The 21,349-nt window shown below is 40.2% G+C and overlaps 1 protein-coding gene across 1 annotated transcript in view; it reads right to left on the reverse strand.

The window, feature by feature from the left end:
• Nucleotides 1–3,903: 3,903 nt before the first annotated feature.
• The window catches only part of LOC140368701 (solute carrier family 12 member 9), an 89,858-nt gene continuing 72,412 nt past the window's right edge, over nt 3,904–21,349 (reverse strand). Inside the window, exons 10-13 of the mRNA XM_072455738.1 lie at nt 20,551–20,743; nt 11,778–11,952; nt 6,021–6,167; nt 3,904–5,073 (exon numbers count right to left, since the gene is read on the reverse strand). Of these exons, the coding sequence (XP_072311839.1) occupies nt 4,148–5,073; nt 6,021–6,167; nt 11,778–11,952; nt 20,551–20,743 (1,441 nt within the window). The 3' untranslated portion in view covers nt 3,904–4,147. The remainder of the gene's footprint in view (nt 5,074–6,020; nt 6,168–11,777; nt 11,953–20,550; nt 20,744–21,349) is intronic.

Here is a 21,349-nt window from a genome sequence, read left to right on the forward strand (position 1 = left end):
TCAGGACAACTTACACAAACTGCTCGACTCTGCCCATTATTAGTCCAAATGAAAGCTCCAAACAATCAATCTTCTCTTTATTTCAAACTCCGACAGAAGTGAAAGATCCACGAGCTAGCTAGCTAGCTGTTAGCTGTCAGTCATTACACCACAGTAGCGCTCATTTCAGCCTGTCAATCACTGAAAGGGAGAATCTGATTGGTCAGTGCCAACAACAAAGGGCCACATACTTTATTTAAATGAGTTAGTTCTGAACATGTGACCTCCAAAACACCAAATCAGACCAAGCAAATTACTTATATTTTATTCTCATTTCCTTAAAATCACAATTTTATTGGCTTGACCTTGCAAAGCAACAATAATTATAGTGTTAAATTCAGCATTTAATTGCTAACATGTTTAGGCCTTCTACAATTATATTTTATAGTCGACTCGTCATAATTAGTGGCTTAATGGTCGCAGCCTGAGAGAAAAGCTTTTCTGACTCACACAAAGCTGTAATTATATTAGAATGATCCCACAAGAATGACACATCTGTAATATACTGCCACTTTAGCTTCATTTAGATCAAATATGTAAAAATGTCATATTTACAGGCTCTTTGCAGTCCAAGCAACTCATCGACGAATCAAAGGGAAGATCTTTAGATTCATTGATTTGCCAAATGGTAATACCACTGTTGTGATCCTGACGTCGTTATACACGTGACACATGTTCAAACGCGTGACCATTGCAGACCATTACTACTGTGACCAAATCATTCAAATGGTTTTCCTGATTGGATTGGACAGAACCGTCCTCTTCGATTGCATTTACCCGTGTCCTTAGTGAACGCGCCGCAGTGGAGTTGTAAACCCTGCCTGTTTCTGTATCTGATGTAGAAACACAAGACAACAGCCCGATAGCTTTTCCCCGGCTCCTTCGGATCCTCTCCACGCTGATAAATGCCCGCCTGCCTCTGCCGCATCACAATAGTTATTTGGGCTTATTTCACCAATCTGTTGTTCTGTCCGGGACTGTAGTGGGACAAGGTAATTAGGCTCCTGGCACCCTCTCGTATCTCGGCGTCCTGAGAGCCTCGGCGATCCGAGTTCCCATTTTCCAAAGTTTACCCTCAGACAAACGAGTGCAGGCGACAGGACCGCGCGCTAACTGCCCCTCGCCCGCGCGCTAACTGCCCCTCGCCCGCGCGCTAACTGCCCCTCGCCCGCGCGCTAACTGCCCCTCCGCCGGAACCGGAGCAAGAAACAACTTTGATCAGGCCCAGGGAAGTAAAAAAGAACAATCTCAGACGTAAAAAGACTTGGCATAAATGTTTATTTTTGCAGGTTACATTTCAAACTCTGTATATTTTGGAGATTGCGACAAAACTTTAAAGGGATTATATGTAATGTTTGTGAAATATCTGTCAAATTACAAGTTTTATGTGACAAAACCAAGGCCAAACGTGATCATAAACCATTGTGTATTTTTTGTGCTGATCCCAAGCCTGGATAAAAGCGCACAAAACTACAAGTCTACATTCATTCATGAGCGTGTCATTTTAAATACAACTTCTTCTTCTTTTTAAATTAGGCATTCAAAATTAACCAAAACAAAAGTAAAATTTGACATTTTTGGGCTTCAATTGTATAAATATCCAAACTACATATAATCCCAGTGTTTAAATGAAGTCATAGTAGTTTAACAATACAAATATTTAAAAATATCGTTTGTCGGAGTCGTCCACAGGTCAGTTAAGAGCAAGTTTAAGATCAAAACAGTTCAAAATCAAAACTTAATCAGATTTACAGAGATTGTCAGGATGTATATAAAAGCATCAAACAGTTTTTTTATTTTTTATTTTTATGTTAGTAAATATAATAATTACAATCAGCGACAGACGACGTTTGTCAAACTTAAATTATATAGCGCTGCATGTAATGTCTGTTGAAATCAGAAAATGCATTCACGCTTCACAGTTTCAGTTTGGTCTCTGTAAAAACACAAGCACATACTTCGGAATGGAAATATAAAACGCGACTTCCAATCAGTTCGGAATCAAAAATCTAGGTTTGTAAATTGGTATTTTCTCTTGCTCCAACTTTAAATCCAACTTTTAACCAAAACAGGAAGTACACTTCAAATGGAGTCGTTTGTTTTAGCAACTCTAAGATACTTCGTTCATGTTTTTATTTGTTATTTCATTTGTATTTAGCTCTTAGTAACTTTTCACGTGGAGGGTATGCTTCAAGGGCAAGTTACAGGTCAGATCTGCGGAGAGGTGACCCCGCTCTCAGTTGTTATTGTGGTTTTTCCTAGGCATTTTTCAGCAACAAAAAACTTCCAAAAGTAAAAAGATTTAAACTGTTGAACGTTAAGGCAAAACGACCACATCCCAGTGAGACCAGCAGGTGGCGCACCCTCCAGCAGAAAAGTGACCTTTAAAACGCCCGTTTCACACTCAAACCGTCACCAACCCGTTTGATTACAAAGACACTTACATTTGCAAGTGAAACATGTAAAGAATATTATTGAAAAAGAACAAATACTCAATGTATAGATCAGTTTGAAGAAAAATCCTCTTTACAATATATTTAAGTGCACCTGAGTTTGTATCTAAACACGTTTTGATTCATGTTTAAGATGTCAAGTTAATAATAATGAGAATAATTCTGCAGGTTCTACGATTTTATAACTGCAAAAAAGTGAATTACATTCTGTCCGTGTGAACTGAACAAAATTAAAAATGTAAATGATTTAAATTGGCACGTTCGACTGCAACACTTACATAATATAAAGCTAAAAACGGAATATCTGAAAAATGAAACGCATTTAAAGAGTAATGATCGGAGTGAACGCGCGCAGCTGTAAACATCGAGTTATTTCTCATTCAAAAGCGGCTTTGTCTGCAGTTTGGAAAAGCCGCGATTCGGATGAAAAAGTGCGTTAGAAAAGTCCTGAGGTCCGACATAAAAAAAAAAAAAAAGACTTGTGGAACAAAGGTTTCCGTGGAAGCGCCGTCATCACAATAAATATTCAGTTATTTCTCTGTGCTCCGACTTGTACCTCGGCGGCCAAATGAAAAGAGCAGACTTCCTGAAAACGGCCGCCTCGAGGTGCGTCTTTGTCCAGCTCCGTCAGTGATGGAGCGCTGCCAGGCTCCAGCCATAACTAGGCACTTTATTTGATCTAAAGGCACATGGACTTATCATTCTAGGGACATTGAGCTGCGGCAGCTCGCAGAAAAAGAGAAAGGAAAACTCGCCGACAAAGAGCTATACCTCAAATTTGCCTTTGCGGGAAGGAGGAAATTAGAGAGACAAAAACGGGCAGGTAATTTGGCGCCGGCGCTGACTCATAACTGTGGAGTTATTGTGCGGCTGGATAAAAGTGAGAGAAAATAACACTGTTTTGTGCGTTGTAATGGTTTTTGCACGAGTTATATTAAGGCTGCGATACTTCTTGCAATCGGAGTATTTGTGTGCTTTTGGTACTTCAAATACTGAAGGAATGGTATGGTGGAATATGCTGAAGTGGAACAATACTAAGGTAAAACATACACTTGGCTAATAGTAAATAACTAATAAAAGGTGCTTGTTGATGCATTAGAATCATGTGGAAAAGTTCTTGTATTTCAATAGTTCAATTAAAGGCCCAATTTGACCAGGCTTTTTGTATTTTCCTGACTTGCAGGTAATAAAAGGTGATAAATCTATTAAATTTATCATAACAGAATGATTATAAAACCATCATTTAATCAAATCAGCTCAAACTGGACAGATTGCTACATAAATTTAAAAGTCTTCAAAATAAAAAATAGATATATAGATATATATACACGTCTTCTCGCTCCCAAGCCTGGATAAACTCCGGCTTTGCTACAGTCTCAGAAGTAAAACGCCACAGAAATAAAGTACTATATTTGTGTACTATCGTTTCAGTTTCTCCACAATTGAACTACTAAACATACTTTTCCGCAACTTTCCAATGTATAGACAGTGCGCCGCTCAGACTCGGATTATATTTTCTGCTTTAAATAACCTATAAATAGTCCCCGACATAGTTTTTGGGCTTGGACTTTGGGCCGCGGACAACGTGGTCCTCAATCTCAGCGCGTCTGGCCCCGCGTCACCGGTCGTTCCGAAGCGGAGGACTCCCGCCGTCCTCAGAGATCCGTGGTGATGACGGGCGTGACTCCGTGGATCAGCAGCGTCGGCCCCAGGTCTTTGGTCAGCAGCTCCAGTTGGTGCAGGTACGAGGCGTAGCGGCGCGTGTCGGCGGGCGGGCGGGGCAGGTACAGGAAGCGGACGGCGGCGGGGGGTTTGGCCTGCTCCAGGATTAACGCGTTCACCGCGGCGAGGTACTCATCCGAAAGGCGCGAGGTGTTGCTGGGGAAACTGTTGGCGTACTCCTCCTCCTCCTCTTCTTCCTGCCTCGCGCTTTCCGACGATTCCGCCGACTTGAAATCCCCCTGCCGTTGCCAGTGCAGCGCCACCTGCTGGTCCCACGGCACCGGGTAGACTTGCGCTTTGATCCTCAACTCCTTCAGCAGGTGGCCTAGCTTTTGCTCCGCCCCTTGCACGCTCCGTCCCTCCTCCACGCACAGGAAAAGGCGGATGGTAGCTTTGCGCCAGGCCCGGACCATGTTCAGAATGCAGGCTAACTGCAGCAGGAAGAGGGAGCAGGTGTCCACGTAGCTGCAACTGTCGGGACGGAGCAGGTTGACCGGCCACACGTCGATGAACACGGCGCTTTTGAACTGCGAGAACGACTGGGGCGACAGCGCTTCCACGCGGTCGAAGCCGTTGAAATACCGAGCCAGGGTGACGTTTTTGGACATCTTCATGGCGTCGGCGATGATGGCCACGTACTCCTGGGGGCCGAGGACCTTGCCGTCTTCGTTGGGGCCCTGTTTGTCGCCGGGTTCGCGCAGGGAAGCGAAGTGAAACGGGGGCGAGGTGCGCTCCACGTCCTGGAACTGGCTGGACAAGTCTACGGACTGGCTGGAGGACAGCGCCGGGTCGAGCAGGGTGTCGCGAGGAGCGCAGTCGTCGTAGAAACCGAGGACTAAAGTGTTTGGCCGCATCCCACCTGGAAATAATAGAAATATATATAGTGTTACAAGGGTAATGCAATAAAAGGAGGCATTAGTTAAAGGTGCGGCATGATATACCCTGCTTGTTGTCTCCATGGAGATGTTATTGCTTAGCGTTGCACTGTATGGTATTTAGCTATTTGTTACATGTCAAATCTATGGAGAGGTGTGCAGTAAGAATGCATGTGACTGTATTTGAATGAATGCAGGAGGTTGGGTTGTTAAAAGTAGCAGAAATGAGACACTAAAACTAATATTGAAACTAGATACTCATAGGAACAAGTATTGTTCCTGAAAAAAAATCATAAAATAGGAAAAAATTTGACCTTTGACCGTTTTAAAATGATCTTGAGCTTTATCAGAACTAGAACGAGACTACAATGATTTAAGAAAGTACTATTATTTCTTGTTGAAAATGTCAAAAAAATGTAAAACATTGACCTAAAAAGAGTATATTTATTAGAATTAAAATCAAGTTTGACATTTTAGTATCTGAACCCTACAAGGAGGTAGCGGACCACCCGAAAAAAGTTACATAGTGCTCCTTTAAAATGACATATTCAGTGTATAGTGTATATTTATCTATTGAACTGAAAAAAAATTATAATAATGATAATAATTTAAAAAAAAAAAATCTGAGTAAATTCATAAAAATTACCCAAATTAAGAAAAAAACTCAGTAAAAAAAAAAAGAAAAAAAAAGCATATTCATTTGTTTTGAATTCTTCATTGGTAACCGTGCTAGATTTTCATCACTTTGAAACCTATACATTTCCCCCATAGATTTATTTATTTTATTGATTGTAAAAAAGCCACACAATACCCTCCATCTACTGTTGGTGTTTTGCTCATTTATAAGTATCAGACGTCGACATTCAAAGGGCGCTCCGATGTCAGACCGACGTTTAACGCTTTGACTGAAGTGTGATGGCGCTGCACTGACCCAGTCCGGAGATGAAGAGGAGATGCTGAACTCCGTGTCGCACCGAATCGGCCAGAGTCAGGTTGACGAAGGCTTTGATGTTGAGATGGTCCACGAGGGACAACCACGAGTCGTACTGAGACTGCAGCGGGTCTGAGGGAAGAGAGCCTGCGAGAGAGGGACAACACACAGGGAGGTTAAACAGGATCACGCAGCGGTATTATACAGCTCGGCTTGGCTTTTTAACCTACTTTTGGATACCTTAGTGTTTGAACGTTGTAGACATAAAGGTGGGAAATACTGCAAAGAAAAGACCATGTAATGTGGTGGCAATGTTTTTTTTAAGCCAGGCAGGCAGTGTACAATAAAGTCCAAGACAACTCTGAGCACTTTAAAGTCCCGTAAAGCCCTCTATTTAAAATACTTTGCATGTTTTGTATTGTTCTTGACCTTTAAACATGCTCTTTTTTGCTTTGACATGTCATGTTTTAGAATAAAAAAGCGAACACATTGACATCATGTATTATATTTATCAAAGTATTTAGTATAATTTTATTTTTTATCTTATTTAAGTAACCAATTTTTTTATTCATGCCTTTTTATTTTTATCTTTTTTCTAGTACCGTATTTTCCGGACTATAAGTCGCACCAGCCAAAAAATGCATAATAGAGAAGAAAAAAACATACATAAGTTGCACTGGAGCATGAAATGCGGTTGCAAGTGTGAAAATAACAAATTATATCACATATAAGTCGCTCCTATACAAGTATAAATATAAGTATAAGTCGCACCCCGGCAAAACCTATGAAAAAAGGTGCAACTTATGGTACAGAAAATACGGTATATTGTTTTCATGTTGCCCCTTATCGCCGAAAAGAGTTCCTAGTTTGTGAATCTTGTTTTTATTCACTGACAACGGCAATAAACCTTAATCTGTTCTTCTGTAAGTGAAGAGTTTCTCATGTCAGAAATTGAGTCAACGCTCCATCTACTGGTGGCAGAGGGAAGATGAAGAAACCTAGCTTCCCCCCCCGACATGCTAAAGGAGGCACGAGGTTGTAATGGACGTGTTTTGACGGCAGAGATTGTTTTCTGAGGCTCAGAGGGGAAAGACTTAGTGAACGGCCCCAAACAAGGATGACTGAAGCTCACTGGTGTTTGCAGTAACCCGACCGAGCTGGACTTTAGAACCCCACCTTAAACATTAATCGCATATTTACTGGCCGACCGTTTCGAGAATGTCAAAAAAATTTTTTTTAAAGTTTCGAGGATGTCAAATTGTTAGAGCGAATCCAAAAGCTGGAGGAAAAAATAATCTGTGCGGATCGTAAGAAATGAAAATCACTGCACTTTTCATAGGTTTTGTTTTTGTTTCGGTCGCATAGATGATCTATGTTTGCAGATGCTCTTTTTGGGCAGCGTGCAGACCACAGCCATGATAATATAATAGATCCATGGGCAATATGCACGCCCGGGGTTTCAGCGGTGAAGTTATTTGGCGCGACTGTCGAAAAGTGCTCACATCATCACGAGACAATAAGAAAAATAGTGAAAGCTCACCGAACACGCGCGCAGGGCGACAGCGCCGCGGATCATGGCGCGCGGACCACAATAGAGCGGTAATTACTAAAAAGTTGTCTGCCAACGGCTCTTTTCCTGTGGTTGGACTAGTATAGATAAAGATAACTATTTGATTCAATATCTGCACCAATAAGGCCACATCAATGCAAAGCACTCACTTCTGCAAAACCTGTGCGAGGATTTTAAAATATATTTAATTTTTTTTTTTAAATATCCGACCTACCGACCTGGATTTTTTTTTCAATGTTACCGGAAACACACCTTTATTTTTTGGCCTAAATACAACTGTCGAGGGAACAATGTCACACGGTCAAAGCTGAAGAAAGTCAAAGTTGCATAATATGTGTCCTTTAAGAACAACATGGTGGATGTTTGAAAACTATCTTCTGTTTTTGGACGTCCGTCTCATTTTTAAAGTTCTAAATGTGCACCCTTAATGGATTCTAGAAAAAGAAATAACCACTAGAGCATTAACAAGAGGAGAGTGCAAAGTACAAAGACGCAGGACTGACGTTGAGGTCTATCAGAAGCACATCAGAAACAGCACCTATATATGATCTTTTAATTTAACGTGTCGATTGTTTTTATTTAAAGTCGTTTACTTTCGAACGTCTGAGCCTGTGTTTGAGTTATTCAATTATACTCGAGTTTTACCGCTCAATGTGTTGAAATTGCCCCTGTGGGAAAGGTAAAGCAGTATTGATTGACGGCTGATTGATGGATGTGGCAATATTGGACTCCACAGTTTTACGGGCGCACTCGGGGAGACAATGTGATGTGTGATGAGTGAGATTCAAACACATGTGACTGCTGAGATGGAGAAACAGCCATAGAGGCACACGCAGAGAGGCGGGTGATCAATCAAACACTGCACACCCATAACGCATACAAAGGCTCTAGTCGGTCTGCTGCTGCCGGGACCCCCTCTGATGCAAACTCGAACCATCTGCACTCGGCTAAAGGACCCAAAGTGCAGCAGATCTTATTGAAAGCCTTGGCTGAGAACTTGAGTCAATATTTCAAACCATGAAATAGTTTTTATAGCATTTTGAAATCAGTATTTTAGACGACTTCATGACTTTATTTGCTAGCCAAATCTTACATTCTAGAAGGTTCCTTTTTCAGACCAGAGTGTGTTTTGTTTTTCAGACCTCACTCACAGTCTTCTTCAGAGTGGTCATGTGACGTGTTTTCATTTGCCGTCCCAAAATCTTCAGGACGGTATCCCGGGAGTGTGAGAGTTAAAAGGCCCCCCTTGTCCTGGTTTATTGTCCCTTGGGCGTGTTTCCAGCACCATCACGTGACCACTCTGAAGAAGACAGAGTGACCAGTCGAAACTCTCAGGTATGAAAAACAAACTAACTCTGGTCTGAGAATTAAAAAAAAAAGTTTTTTAACAGAAGACCAAATGGGATCGCTGGAGCCATATATTATGTTGTTACATATTTTGCACTTTTCTAGAAGACGATCCTCCACCTGCCACAGTTCGTCTCCATGGAGATGTTTCTGCATGCTCCTCAGTATGACAAACGTATCTTTCTCCATGGGGACAAGCAGATGACATGTTTTACTAGGAATTTCATGAATAAAATCGGGGGGGGGGGGGTTAAAGCCATAGTGCGTAACATTAAAGACTGGGAGTGTCTACAGAGCCGCGGCGCGCGGCCGAAACTGCCATGTTATTTTGTGCCGGGCTCCTGAAACTGCTGCGCTATTTGACCGCGCCGGGTCAGGGTCAGGGTCTGGGTCTGGGTCCGGGTCAGGCATGAGGCTATATGGCAGTGCCACGGTTCCTGAAACTGCGGGGCCATTTGACCGCACCGCGGCTCTGCAGCCACGGCCTTAAAGACTAAGCAATAGCATCTCCCCACGAGAGAAGTCAAACAATGCACCTTCAAAGTTCTTAGTACCATAGTGATGGAATGAGATGGAGACCTGTTTGTTGTGGCTTCAGATATAGACATTTTCCACCTTTCGTGCCAGTCAAAACACTTCATCGCACGCATCATAAGGACCGCATTAAAACAACAAGAGAAAGTGCAGTATAAGTAGTTCTCCACAACAAACTCATTATAATCAAACAAATGGCTGTTTCATATTCCTCGGCCCGGACCAAGTGCTCGGCCCGGGCTTGAATTAGCAGCAGCACACTCCAGTGGTAATGAACACAATCATTCTCACTGCAGGAGTCTGATGCGGCGCCAAGTCCAGTTCCACTCGAGTCCAGACGAGCGAAGACCGCGGAGAAAGAAACAAATCAATAACCTCCAACAGTCAACGGAGAAAGAAAAGAGTCAATAACTTCAGTCAAACAGTCAACGGAGAAAGAAGAGTCAATAACTTCAGTCAAACAGTCAACGGAGAAAGAAAAGAGTCAATAACTTCAGTCAAACAGTCAACGGAGAAAGAAGAGTCAATAACTTCAGTCAAACAGTCAACGGAGAAAGAAAAGAGTCAATAACTTCAGTCAAACAGTCAACGGAGAAAGAAAAGAGTCAATAACTTCAGTCAAACAGTCAACGGAGAAAGAAGAGTCAATAACTTCAGTCAAACAGTCAACGGAGAAAGAAAAGAGTCAATAACTTCAGTCAAACAGTCAACGGAGAAAGAAGAGTCAATAACTTCAGTCAAACGAGAAAGAAAAGAGTCGTTAACTTCAGTAAAACAGTCAACAGAGAAAGAAAAGAGTCAATACCGTCAGTTATTCAGCTTTTTGGTTCTTACGATCACATTATGACCTGTATGATCACGATCATCGATTACCCTAATAATCTTGACATTCCTACTCCTCACTGTGGCATTAAAATGATCTCCATGGAGACAAGCAGGTGACGCCATCAGAGCAAATTACAGGTCACAATAGGAAAGGACAATTTTACTGCATTGTTTTGGCAATAAAAACACTATTGCACACGACTGCCAATCTTTTTTGACCAATATGTAAGGCTGATTTAGCCAATTTTCACATAATATATTATTTTAAATGACTAAAAAGTGAATTATGGTCTAAAGTATAATAAGGTAAAATAATATCAATGGACAATATGTTTTAACATCCACAATGATATTTCAATAATTTACTACTGACTGAGATGTTGCTTGTAAAATGTAGAAAGAGCAAGTCATAAAATCATTCATAAAACACTTGCTAAATTGAGACAAAACGTGAATATAAAAGGCATAATCACGCAAACAAACAAAGTAAATAAACAAATCAAAAATAAAATGCAACGTAAGACTCACAGCACACTTACTTCGACTGATGGCAAAAGCAACGTGAAAAGAAAAGAAAACTAAAAATAAGAAATAGAGGTAATACGGTACGTTTTATGATGCAAATGTTTGTTGACTCATAAGGATGAGAAAATACAAATAAATCACCTGTGGTTGTAATTAGTGCCACGGGTCGGCTCACATCGCACCCGCTTCCCTTTAATGACTTTAACTCTTCTTTTAAAAGCAAAGTAGCATCAATGCGCTTGATTTATTTTGCTCATAATTAATAGGCACATTAAACACACTTGTTTGATTGGATTTAAAGCACTTTCGAATAAACAAAATAGCTGTGGAATATCCAGGGCAGCGGCACCGAAATGAAATGAGTTTATTTTATTTTTTATATATTACTTTTGTTTTATTAAAGTTAACTCGTTTGTATGCGATCTTTGGAAGCGTTTGGAGGAATCGAGCTGGAACTGGAGGTCGGTGACGATAGGTTACCATAGTGATGACCTCTCTAGCCAAGTCACAGGTCAGATCTGGGGTAAGGCGAGCCCAATCACACTTCAAAATGCATGGATTTCAATACTGTTTGGAATAAAAACACCTACCGTATTTTGTGGACTATAAGTCACACTGGAGTATAAGTCGCACCAGCCAAAAAATGCATAATAGCGAAGAAAAAACATATATAAGTTGCACTGGAGTATGAAATAAGGTTGCAAGTGTGAAAATAACAAATTATCACATATAAGTCGCTCCGGAGTATTAGTATAAGTATATAAGTATAAATATAAGTATAAGTCGCACCCCGGCCAAAACTATGAAAAAAGGTGCGACTTATAGTCCGGAAAATACGGTACAATTTAATGAAGAGTTTAATTCCCCTCCACCAGAAAAGTTGCGCAGCGCCTTTGATACTTCAGAGCTTACAGTGCAGCACACGAGGTCAAAGTGTTGTGCTTTTGTTTGCTTACTGAGGCTCCCGAGCTGGATGTGTCCCAGGACGTAGAGCCCGCTCTTCTTGATGTCGTTGATGAACGTGACGAGGCCCACGCTGCTGCGAGGGTTTGCCACCATCAGCAAGATCTGAGGCCTCCAAAACTTCACGTGGTCCTTCCTCACGTCCAGCATCAGCAAGTATTTACGCACCTGGAGGGGGAAAAATACAAGACGTTCGGTATCCAGGTGTCGTTTCTATGGCTTCAGGTGCGTACTTGTAAGCCATTACGCCTCTGCATAATGCAACAACCTGGCGGTAAACATTTATGGTCGGTTTTACATTTCCCCGGCTCACTTTGATTTAAACAGCGAGTCAAGAAGAAAGTGTTTTTTTTTTTTTGCCAAGTAACATTAAAACACACTTTAAGAGACTCTGCGGTCCATCGATACGTAGAAGGGAATGGAAGTAGTATTGAGAAAAGTATCTATAGGCAGAAGCATCGACTACAAACGGTGAAACTCATTATTTTTAGCTTGAATTCATTGTGTGTGTGTGTTTTTTTGGTAATAAATGAATACATGTAAACCACAAATATTGAGTGAAATTCAAAACTCCCTGGGAATCAGAATCTACACTAAAAATCCTTCTCATTACTGCACTTCTCTCGAAAATGACAGTAATTTACATAAAAACGGTACAGTGAGGCCATTTGACGTAATGATTTAGTATTCATTGCTTCTTTGACTTCAGAACGTTTTACTAAATTGTCCTTCAGATGGTTTGGGAACAACAACGTGCGGTAACACAGACGCGAAGATTGTGGTTCTGGCCGTGTTCCGGGGGCTGTATCGTGGCGCTTTTATGGGATGTAATCATGCGGCTCCAGACGTGAAATCTCTTTCTCCATGCGACCACAAGAGGAATAAAAATCTACATGACATGGGGAAATATTCTACACCTGTAACTGTATGGAAAACCGACATTTGGACAGTGTGTCTGTAAATAAGTAATGCATAACATTATGTTTTAATAATCCGCTACCCACAGATGATTGAAACGTGTAATGTGGTTTAGGCCATTGGCACAGAATGGCAGCCACTCTCTGTTGCTGAATGACTTGACAACAGGGATGTCGCACCATCAAACGTCAGCGTGAGAGTGATTACTGTGAGGAGAAACGTCAAGATATGAAAAATACAGACAATTATTGACAGCGTAATCCAAACAGTGACGCCCTAACATTTACTTTCATTCACAACGTCCGATTGTGATTACCGTCGCTCTGCTTTGTGAATGAAAAAAAAGAGTTGAGTTGATATGACATAAACAGAGCGATATTATTGATAGACACTTAAAATGTAGGTCCAAATAAACTCTGGACTCGACTTCAAAATAGACCATGGGCAAAAGGGACAGTTATTTTGGACTTGATATGCTTAAAATCTTCTTTTTTGTTGGATGCCACCGCCTTATTTTCTCATTTTATTTTATTCATTGTATTACTTTGTTTACCTTGTGTTGTCTCTGGTTCTGCCCAGTTATGTTGTGTGTTGTGTGATACATCATTTTATTTTATGTATTTGTTGTATTTATTTAATGTATGTAATGTATTTATTTTATTTATGTATGTATTTTATGTATTTATTTTATTTATGTATATTATTCATGTATTTTATTTATGTATTTTATTTATTTATGTATTTTATTTATTTATGTATTTTATTTATTTATTTTAATTTTGTTTTATTTCATTTAATTCCTCTTTTGTTTGTTCATTTGGTTGTTTATGTTCTAAAACAAACCTGTTCATTTACTGTTCATTCATTTACTTTATTAGAGAAAATAAAAAATAATTTAATTGAAATTAAGTTACATACGTATTATTTTTTTAGTTCTTATACAAATATAAATTGTGACCTGAATACTCACAATTACCAATTAACAAAATAATACTGACATCTCTACAACAAACTGATGCATTTTTTCAATATTATAACAAACATTTAGGACATTGTTGCATGTTTTTCGCAACCCTTTCCTTAAACTTGACCGACATGAGAAGTTTATGGTACATATAATACACGCAGTTGACCTTTTTGCCTACCTTATATTTTGAAAATAAACAGGAAATACAACATTCCTACATCTATGATTTATATTGACCTTAAATAAGAAGCGGCACACACTTCCTGGCAGCATCTACAAAAACAGTTATGGCTCCTACATTAGCGACTTTAAAATAACTTGTCCATGTTCTTCAATTGGAGAGTGTACTTATTGCACTTAAAGTAATGATGGGAGAAATAAATTGCTTCCCTTGATGTTAATACAGCCCCATAAATTGAGAAGCAATCATCCCAATTTAGTATAAAACGTTGTGGATGCTGTTCGTCTTTGTCCGAACAGTAATAAATCAAGAGGATTTTATAGCGCGGATATCTAATCTCCAAAATGATGCTTTTGGCCTGTAATTTTGGCAACAGGAAACAAAATAAAACAAGGCCCCAGAGCTAAACCCCAGTGCTTTTAGTCATCTCGTTCTTCCCGTTTATCTGCGTTTCCCCGTTTGTCATCCATCAGAGCATCACGATTCGACGGCCACCTCGCTCTCATCCATCAACTCTCCATCGCTCATATAAAACGTTGAATATTCAGCTCCGCCCCCCGATACCATCTCCTCTCCCGTTTTTCCGCCGTAAACACAGTTGTCAGCGGCGGCGTTGCTTTCGCGGACCTTCCCTTTCGGCTCAATGTCACCCAGTTGGCGGTCGGCCATGTTGGAAAGCGCTTGCATAAAAAGATGGGATGTACATGGTATTAACGCGCGGCGACGCTGCAGTTAAGACGCCGACGGAGTTTACGGAGGGTGTTAAAGGGGACGCGTTACGCAAAAGCGACTTTCATGAGCTTTTCACCTTGTTACAGCTGTACTTTGTCATTAGTTAAATCAAAGTTGTATTATTAAGGATTCCTGCATGTTTGAGTAATCCTTTCTCCTCCAACTGAGGCTCAGAGCGCTCTGAAAAGTCCTGTTTTCACCTACCCCCTATCTCCGCCCCCTTGTGATTATTTCAAAAAATGACTAAGTGGTACATGTAGGGTTCTAAAATGTATAGCCACGTTTCAAAACAAAACCAAAAACCTGTAAGTGACAATTCTCTGCTCACAAAGAGGCGGGGCTTATCACTTATGCAGTTTTGAACAGGAAGTATGTCCACTTGTTTCGATTATTAAGCGGTTTGGATCCATATTGCATTTTACAGTAAAAAAAATATTCAAAATTAGTTATGTTGTAGTTCAATAGTAAAGATCTAAAATATATATATTTACGTAAGGCTACCCCAAATAAATTGTCTGTTTGCTGTAACCCGAGTCAACATTTTCCATCTGGGTTGGACGGTAGGCAAATTCTTATTTTTTTTATTTTGAAGGCAAAAAAAAATATCCAAATTTTGCCATTTTTTGAGTCGGAGTGACCACCAGGGGTCAGGCTTCAACAGTCAATGACGGAAAACGTCTCTATCAACCCGATCAGGAGACTAAATCTCACGATTTTAAGACATTTCAATCGACCTTTTGTACGCCGCTATCCTTTATTTTGGTAGCTAAGGCGAGCGGGGGGAACATGCGGGGGACATGGGCGCCGCCATGTTTGTTGTGACGACGCTGCTGGGCGTGTTTCAATCCCAGAATGCAATGCGTAAAACACCCTGACAGAGCCTGGCATGTCCTATGGACACTTGAGTGGCGCCGCCAGAGGCAAACCAACTTGTAAAAGGCAAAGTGTTACCATTAACTCATGGTCTGTTTTGTTACAGACGCATGTGGGGGAGTGATTATAAAGACACACATGCGTTGCGCAGTGCGTTATCTTTGCTATAAAGATGAAAGATAGGATAGCAAGCGTGATAAATATTCGACACGGTGATTTAGGGAAGTCCGGTCGGTGAGTCGGCGAAATAATTGAAAAATAAAAGAATGACAACAAAATGCAGAGAAAAAAAATTCAGTCGGCTAGTTTCACACCGGGTCGGTCGGGTTACGGCAAACAGACATATTATTTAGCTCAGCCTAATTTATTTAATTTCGTCGGATCGCCTTACCGTCTAAACGGGTCACGCAGTAAGTGAATGGAGTCATTGTGGGTGAAGTGTCCTGCCCAGGGACACAACAGCGGTGTGGGCAAAGACTGGACAGGTCACACTCTGGTCTGCGGGTGACTGTTGATATATGGTATTTGGTACGGCGTGGTTGCATAGTTTGGTATCGTTTGCCTATACTACAGTTACAGTACAACACACGGTTCAGCCTTGTCGTGAGGTCTGTTTTAAACATTTCTCGTCGGCAGCGGAAGAAGAAATGAGTGTGTATGTGGAGGCGGATAGAAAGTCCCAATAAGTTAAGTGGTTGTAATAATGTTCTCCCTGGTGACATGCTGCTGGCGAGGCCCCGCTCCTCTCTGCTCTGCTCGCAGCCACTTGGCAACCTCAGCCGCTTGGCAACCAGACTCTTCTCCTTGAACGCAACAGGCTCAGCAGCAGAGGACACAGCGCAGTGATGTAAAGCCTATCTGTGCCGGGCTGCGCCAGGGAAACGCCATCATTCTCATGTTGAACTGCTATAACATTACTACCATTAGATTTGTAACATCATTGTTGACATTAAGATTTAGTTTGGGCGCTGTAAAAAAGGTGGCAAAAGTATCGAGTGGCTGACACGGTGGTCGTTAATGCGAAAAGCTAAATATGTTGCAAAAACACAATTTTTAAAATCAAAAATCGTTTTGTCTCCGTTTTTATTTTGATGAAAATTGATTATTTTGTTTCAATGTAACTGAAATGATCGTGTCAAGGAGAATATTAAAATCACACCGTTACTGCAATGCTTAATATATCGATATAATTTTCGATATCGTGCAGCCTTAATTCAGATTGCAGTGGACATTTTAAACGCATCCATTTTAAACACAAAGGAATATTTATTAAAAGGGTTAACAGGTTTTTAATGGTGGCCGTTCCAATTATAATTATGATTCAGATAGTCCAATATTTTTGAAATTCATACTGTAATTTAAATTTAATTAGAGAAAAGAACCCTAAACAAATAAACAAGGAATAAAACAAGTAACTAAATACCTAAAAAATATTTAAAATAAAGCAAAACTAAGAAACTTTGGTCAAAGAGCTCCCCCTGCAGATCTCATGTGAAAACACATGGTCAGAAGAAAAAGAGCCAGGGTTTCTCAGGAGAGTTGTTTTCATGTCGATGTCGGCAAATACTTCAAGGCTGGTTTTCTTCCCAGGGACAGCAGGGGGCGACGACGGACACGTCAAACGCCCCAAAAATACACATTTATCCATCACAGGGACAAAAATACTTTCAATAAGGTGAAAATGTTACTTAGTTCTGCTTTATAGAAGAGTTGAAAGATATCAGAAAAAGACAGTATCACATTTTTCCCTCGAAGTCAGATTAGATTTTAATTTTGTCTTATTAAATACAATATTCATTATTTTACTATAAACAATACAGACTTTTAATCAACGACTTTTAATCAGATTTCTTCCTCTAAAGTCACAAATCCAAACCACACCAAAAAGACCCAAGATGAACATTAACAATTAGAAATGACTAAAACTTGCTAAAGTATTGCAATTGCGATTCGATTTAGAATTGATGTTTGATTAATTAATAGGATTCTGTTCAAAGTTCAGACTTTAAAACGAGTCCAGGGGCATTGACAAAGACACTGAACTAGACCCATGAACTGAAACGAGACAGGATCGTTTGTCGTTTCACTGAAATCATGACTTTTTTTTTCTCAAAATCGCAGTCGTTTCCAACCGCGTCCATTCAAAAACCCAAGAGCGATTAACCTCGCGGCGCTACAGCACAACCCTCAAGACTGTGCAAATCTCTGACGGAAAACAATATTATCACACACCACACGACACACCTGAGTGCCCCTTGTGTGTACTTTATGCTCGTTTTAAGAGGCTGAAGATGCAGATTCACCCGTGTGCCTGGCACCTTAGATATAAACGCGACAGATAGCGGTTGTGGGAATGACAAGGCGGCGCGTGTTTTGTCTCGTAAATGCCCGAGCGCTTGGCAGAGGCAGCAGTACGTATGTGTGTTTGTGTGTCTGTTTGTGTGTCTGTATAAAGCTTTGGCTCAGGTACAGCCGCTCGTATAACGGAGCGGATGCCGTTTTTGTGGTTCCTGTAACGACAGTGCAGCACTGAGGTTGTATTTCCGAACGCGTGGTGCGTGTGGATGAGGGCCCGGGCGCTTGTCATTCTCGGAGAAGGAGATACTCGTGTTTGGTCAAGAGCCCATCTCGCCTAAAGTGTGAGGAGCATTCGAATACGCCCGAGTGCCACTGGAATGTAATGTATCTGCTTCTGTCCGTCACAAGAAGGTATTGCTGCATAAGTATGTGAGGATTTCAAACCGTTTTCATCCTTTAGAAAGAGGGACCGGCATGGACTGGGAGGACAAGATGGTTCAGTTCATCAATAATTGTGATTATTCAGGTCATAATATAATCGCGAAAGCAATAAATTAATCTAAATAAATTAAAAAAGTGCTATTTTTAGAAGAAAAAAAAGTAACTTCAATTCACAAATCAGTCCAAAAAATTATCACTGCAACAATGAATTGACTAATAGAGACTAGTCAACTATAAAACATAATTATGATCATTATAAATTGTTATCTGGACTATACAGACTCTAAAACACATAGGAAAATACCTTTTTACAACAAAGACAGCGGCAATATTCAATCTAAATGTCACAAAAAGAATAAACCATTTCTGATTTTCATAATTTTGGTTAGAAATGTATTTAAAAAGTCTCAATGTGGAAAAGAATTAAAAATTTTACTAGTGGAAAATGTATCACTGACGAGTCTACTGGTAAAATAGTCATAAGTTAACTATTTATCTTTACTTAAAGAGGAGGTATAAGCACTTTGGAGCTTTCCCCCATGATATAATAAATATTCAACTCGTGGAGAAAGTGTGCCTTGTTTGTTTACACTATTTTACTGAGGACTAAAGCGTCTAAAGTGATAATTAACTAATTAAAACACGGACTGTACCATCCCAATAGTAAACAGAAGTCCGGTGAGTAAGTTGTGATTCCTTTTCCGTTGGCGAGTTACAGCACACAAATAATGACTTTGTGTTTATTACAGTTCTACCTTCATAAACATGCGCTCGTGCAGAGGAGTGAATCCGAGGGTCAGAACTGGAACTGAACATTTGAATATGTCGATTTCTGCATTTTCAAACCAACAAAAGGTAACATGGTGACCTCTCTATGCTGTGTGGTATAGAAGTGCATTACCCATGATTTCATAGTGAAGCTGGTCACATACTAGAGGAATAGTGATTCTGTGACATCTCACATGAAACCATACGGGAAAATATTTGGGAATAAATGATAGAATCGCTCAAATAGCATTTTGTATCAACTAATATGAAACCGTACATTATTTTGCCTTGTACTTTGCTTTATTTCAATATTAAGGAATAAAGTAATGTTGCTTGCTTTCTTTTGAACTAAACCATATGCCAATTAAATCTGCCAACATATTTTTAAAGTTCCAAGTTCCTTTTAAATTGCAATATTCAAGTGTTGATTGTTGAACCTGTTGAACAATCAAATTCAATCACTATTTTTCATAATTAGTGCCTGATTCATTGCGGAAGTGTTTCGCCTGGTTCACATCGAGTCTAATCCCCCCCGGGTCTTGGAATAATGAAATGGCCGATGATGAAATACTTTTGAGTTTTTTGAGCAAATAACAGGTTATAATAGACTTTTTTTTTTTGTCCTTGTTCGAAAATTGTCTTCCATAGCGACAGCATAGACTGTGCGTTGTTGGGTTCAAGTTTCAAGTTAGTACTTAGCTCAATGCTAGAGAGATGTGGAAATAAAAGTCACATTCATTGCCCATTATTTTATTTTATTTTTTATTATTTAATAATAAAAAATAAAAATTAAAAGTTCACGTTTTCATAACCGCGTTTCCTGGACTGGATCAGACGCGGGACGCACACAATCGCAATGTCTTAGGGTTCGTGTCTCCGGGTCCCGTATTAATGGGAATAAACCTGCGTTAGAACTCGGGTACTTCCTTCAAATCTACAAAAATCCTTCTGAAGTGAGCGTTATAAGGCGAATTATCAGTCCTGAATACAGCGGGGAATCACAGGATCCCTCACGATTTGATGCACTATGATACGATAATATCTCATGATACCATAATATCACGATTTTGCGATCCATGCGACAATCGATATATTGCTTATGATATTCTACGATACATCACTATTTTTTAAAAAGAACCCAATACATTTTAACAACATTTTTCTTTGTTAAACCACGTCCTGCACAAACTCACCTTGAAACACGCCCATTTTAAATCGCCAAAACAGTCGAACCGTCACATGTTTTGCTTAAACAAGATTCCTTTCTTTAAAGACGCAACAGTAGGGCGGCCACAAAATAATTCAGGGAAATTATACTAAAAATGGCGATATATCCATACGGCAGCCCATGATTTCAATATTGTATCACCAAGCTGAGAATCACGATATATCAATATTTCGGCACAGCCCTAGTCCCGAATGCAATATTTGGTATAATAAGGTGATGGAAATGCAATTATTGTCAAGTGGGACCACAAAGCTTCCAGTAACCAGATGTATTGCCAAAATCTACGACTTCTAAAACAAATGCAGATGTGTTAACGTCGACGACGCGACAATCCGAGCTGTAGGTTGGTGGGGGGTTTACCTGGTGGAAGATGAGGGCCTGGCTGATGTAGCCCCAGCTGGACGTGGGGCTGAGGTAGTGGATGAGCAGCAGCAGCAGCAGCATGAAGGCGATGCTGGCGGAGGCGTAGATGGGGTTGATCAGGAACATCATGACGGCGCAGCCCACGATGCCCAGGACGCAGGTGTGCCACGTGAAGTACCGGAACGTGGGTCTGAAGGTGGGACAACGGACATGGAAGAACGTCAGAAAACACTCGACGAGCGGGAACAAAAACGACACCAGAGACTCGGACTTCTCCACTGATTCATTGTCGGCGTTTTAGTTTGAAAAGAGTACCCTCCCTACGGTCACTGGACTCTGTTGTGGCTTTTAAGGGTCAGCTCAAACCCTTTTTACTTAGTCCAGTCTTTTAATTGCATTTGCTTTAGGGACTGATTTGACTGTATATTGTTGTATGTGTATTGCTCACTAAGTTTTTGTGTTTTTATCGTTTTATTCTGTGTTTTTGTGAAGCACTTTGTGACTTCTGTCTGTGAAAGGTGCTATATAAATAAAATGTACTTACTTACTTACCTGGTATTCTATGTTTAATCAGAATTAATTTTATTCAGGTTGGTTGGCCAAAAGAAGGTTGCGAGAAGCTAAATTAAATTTCAGCCATTAATGTGCCTATGACAGGTTGGACGACTCACTGAACTAAAACTAAAGTTAAGATAAATATATTTAGAATTTTGCTAAAAATATATAAAAATGTTATTGCTCATTTTTAGGCCCGAGCTTTAAAAGCTAAATCCACTTCCTGTTTGTAATTGATGAC

The sequence above is a fragment of the Eucyclogobius newberryi genome, unplaced genomic scaffold (genome assembly GCF_026437365.1).
Source record: "Eucyclogobius newberryi isolate DKJ021-1_F unplaced genomic scaffold, fEucNew1.0.hap1 SCAF_10, whole genome shotgun sequence".
NCBI lineage: Eukaryota > Metazoa > Chordata > Actinopteri > Gobiiformes > Gobiidae > Eucyclogobius > Eucyclogobius newberryi.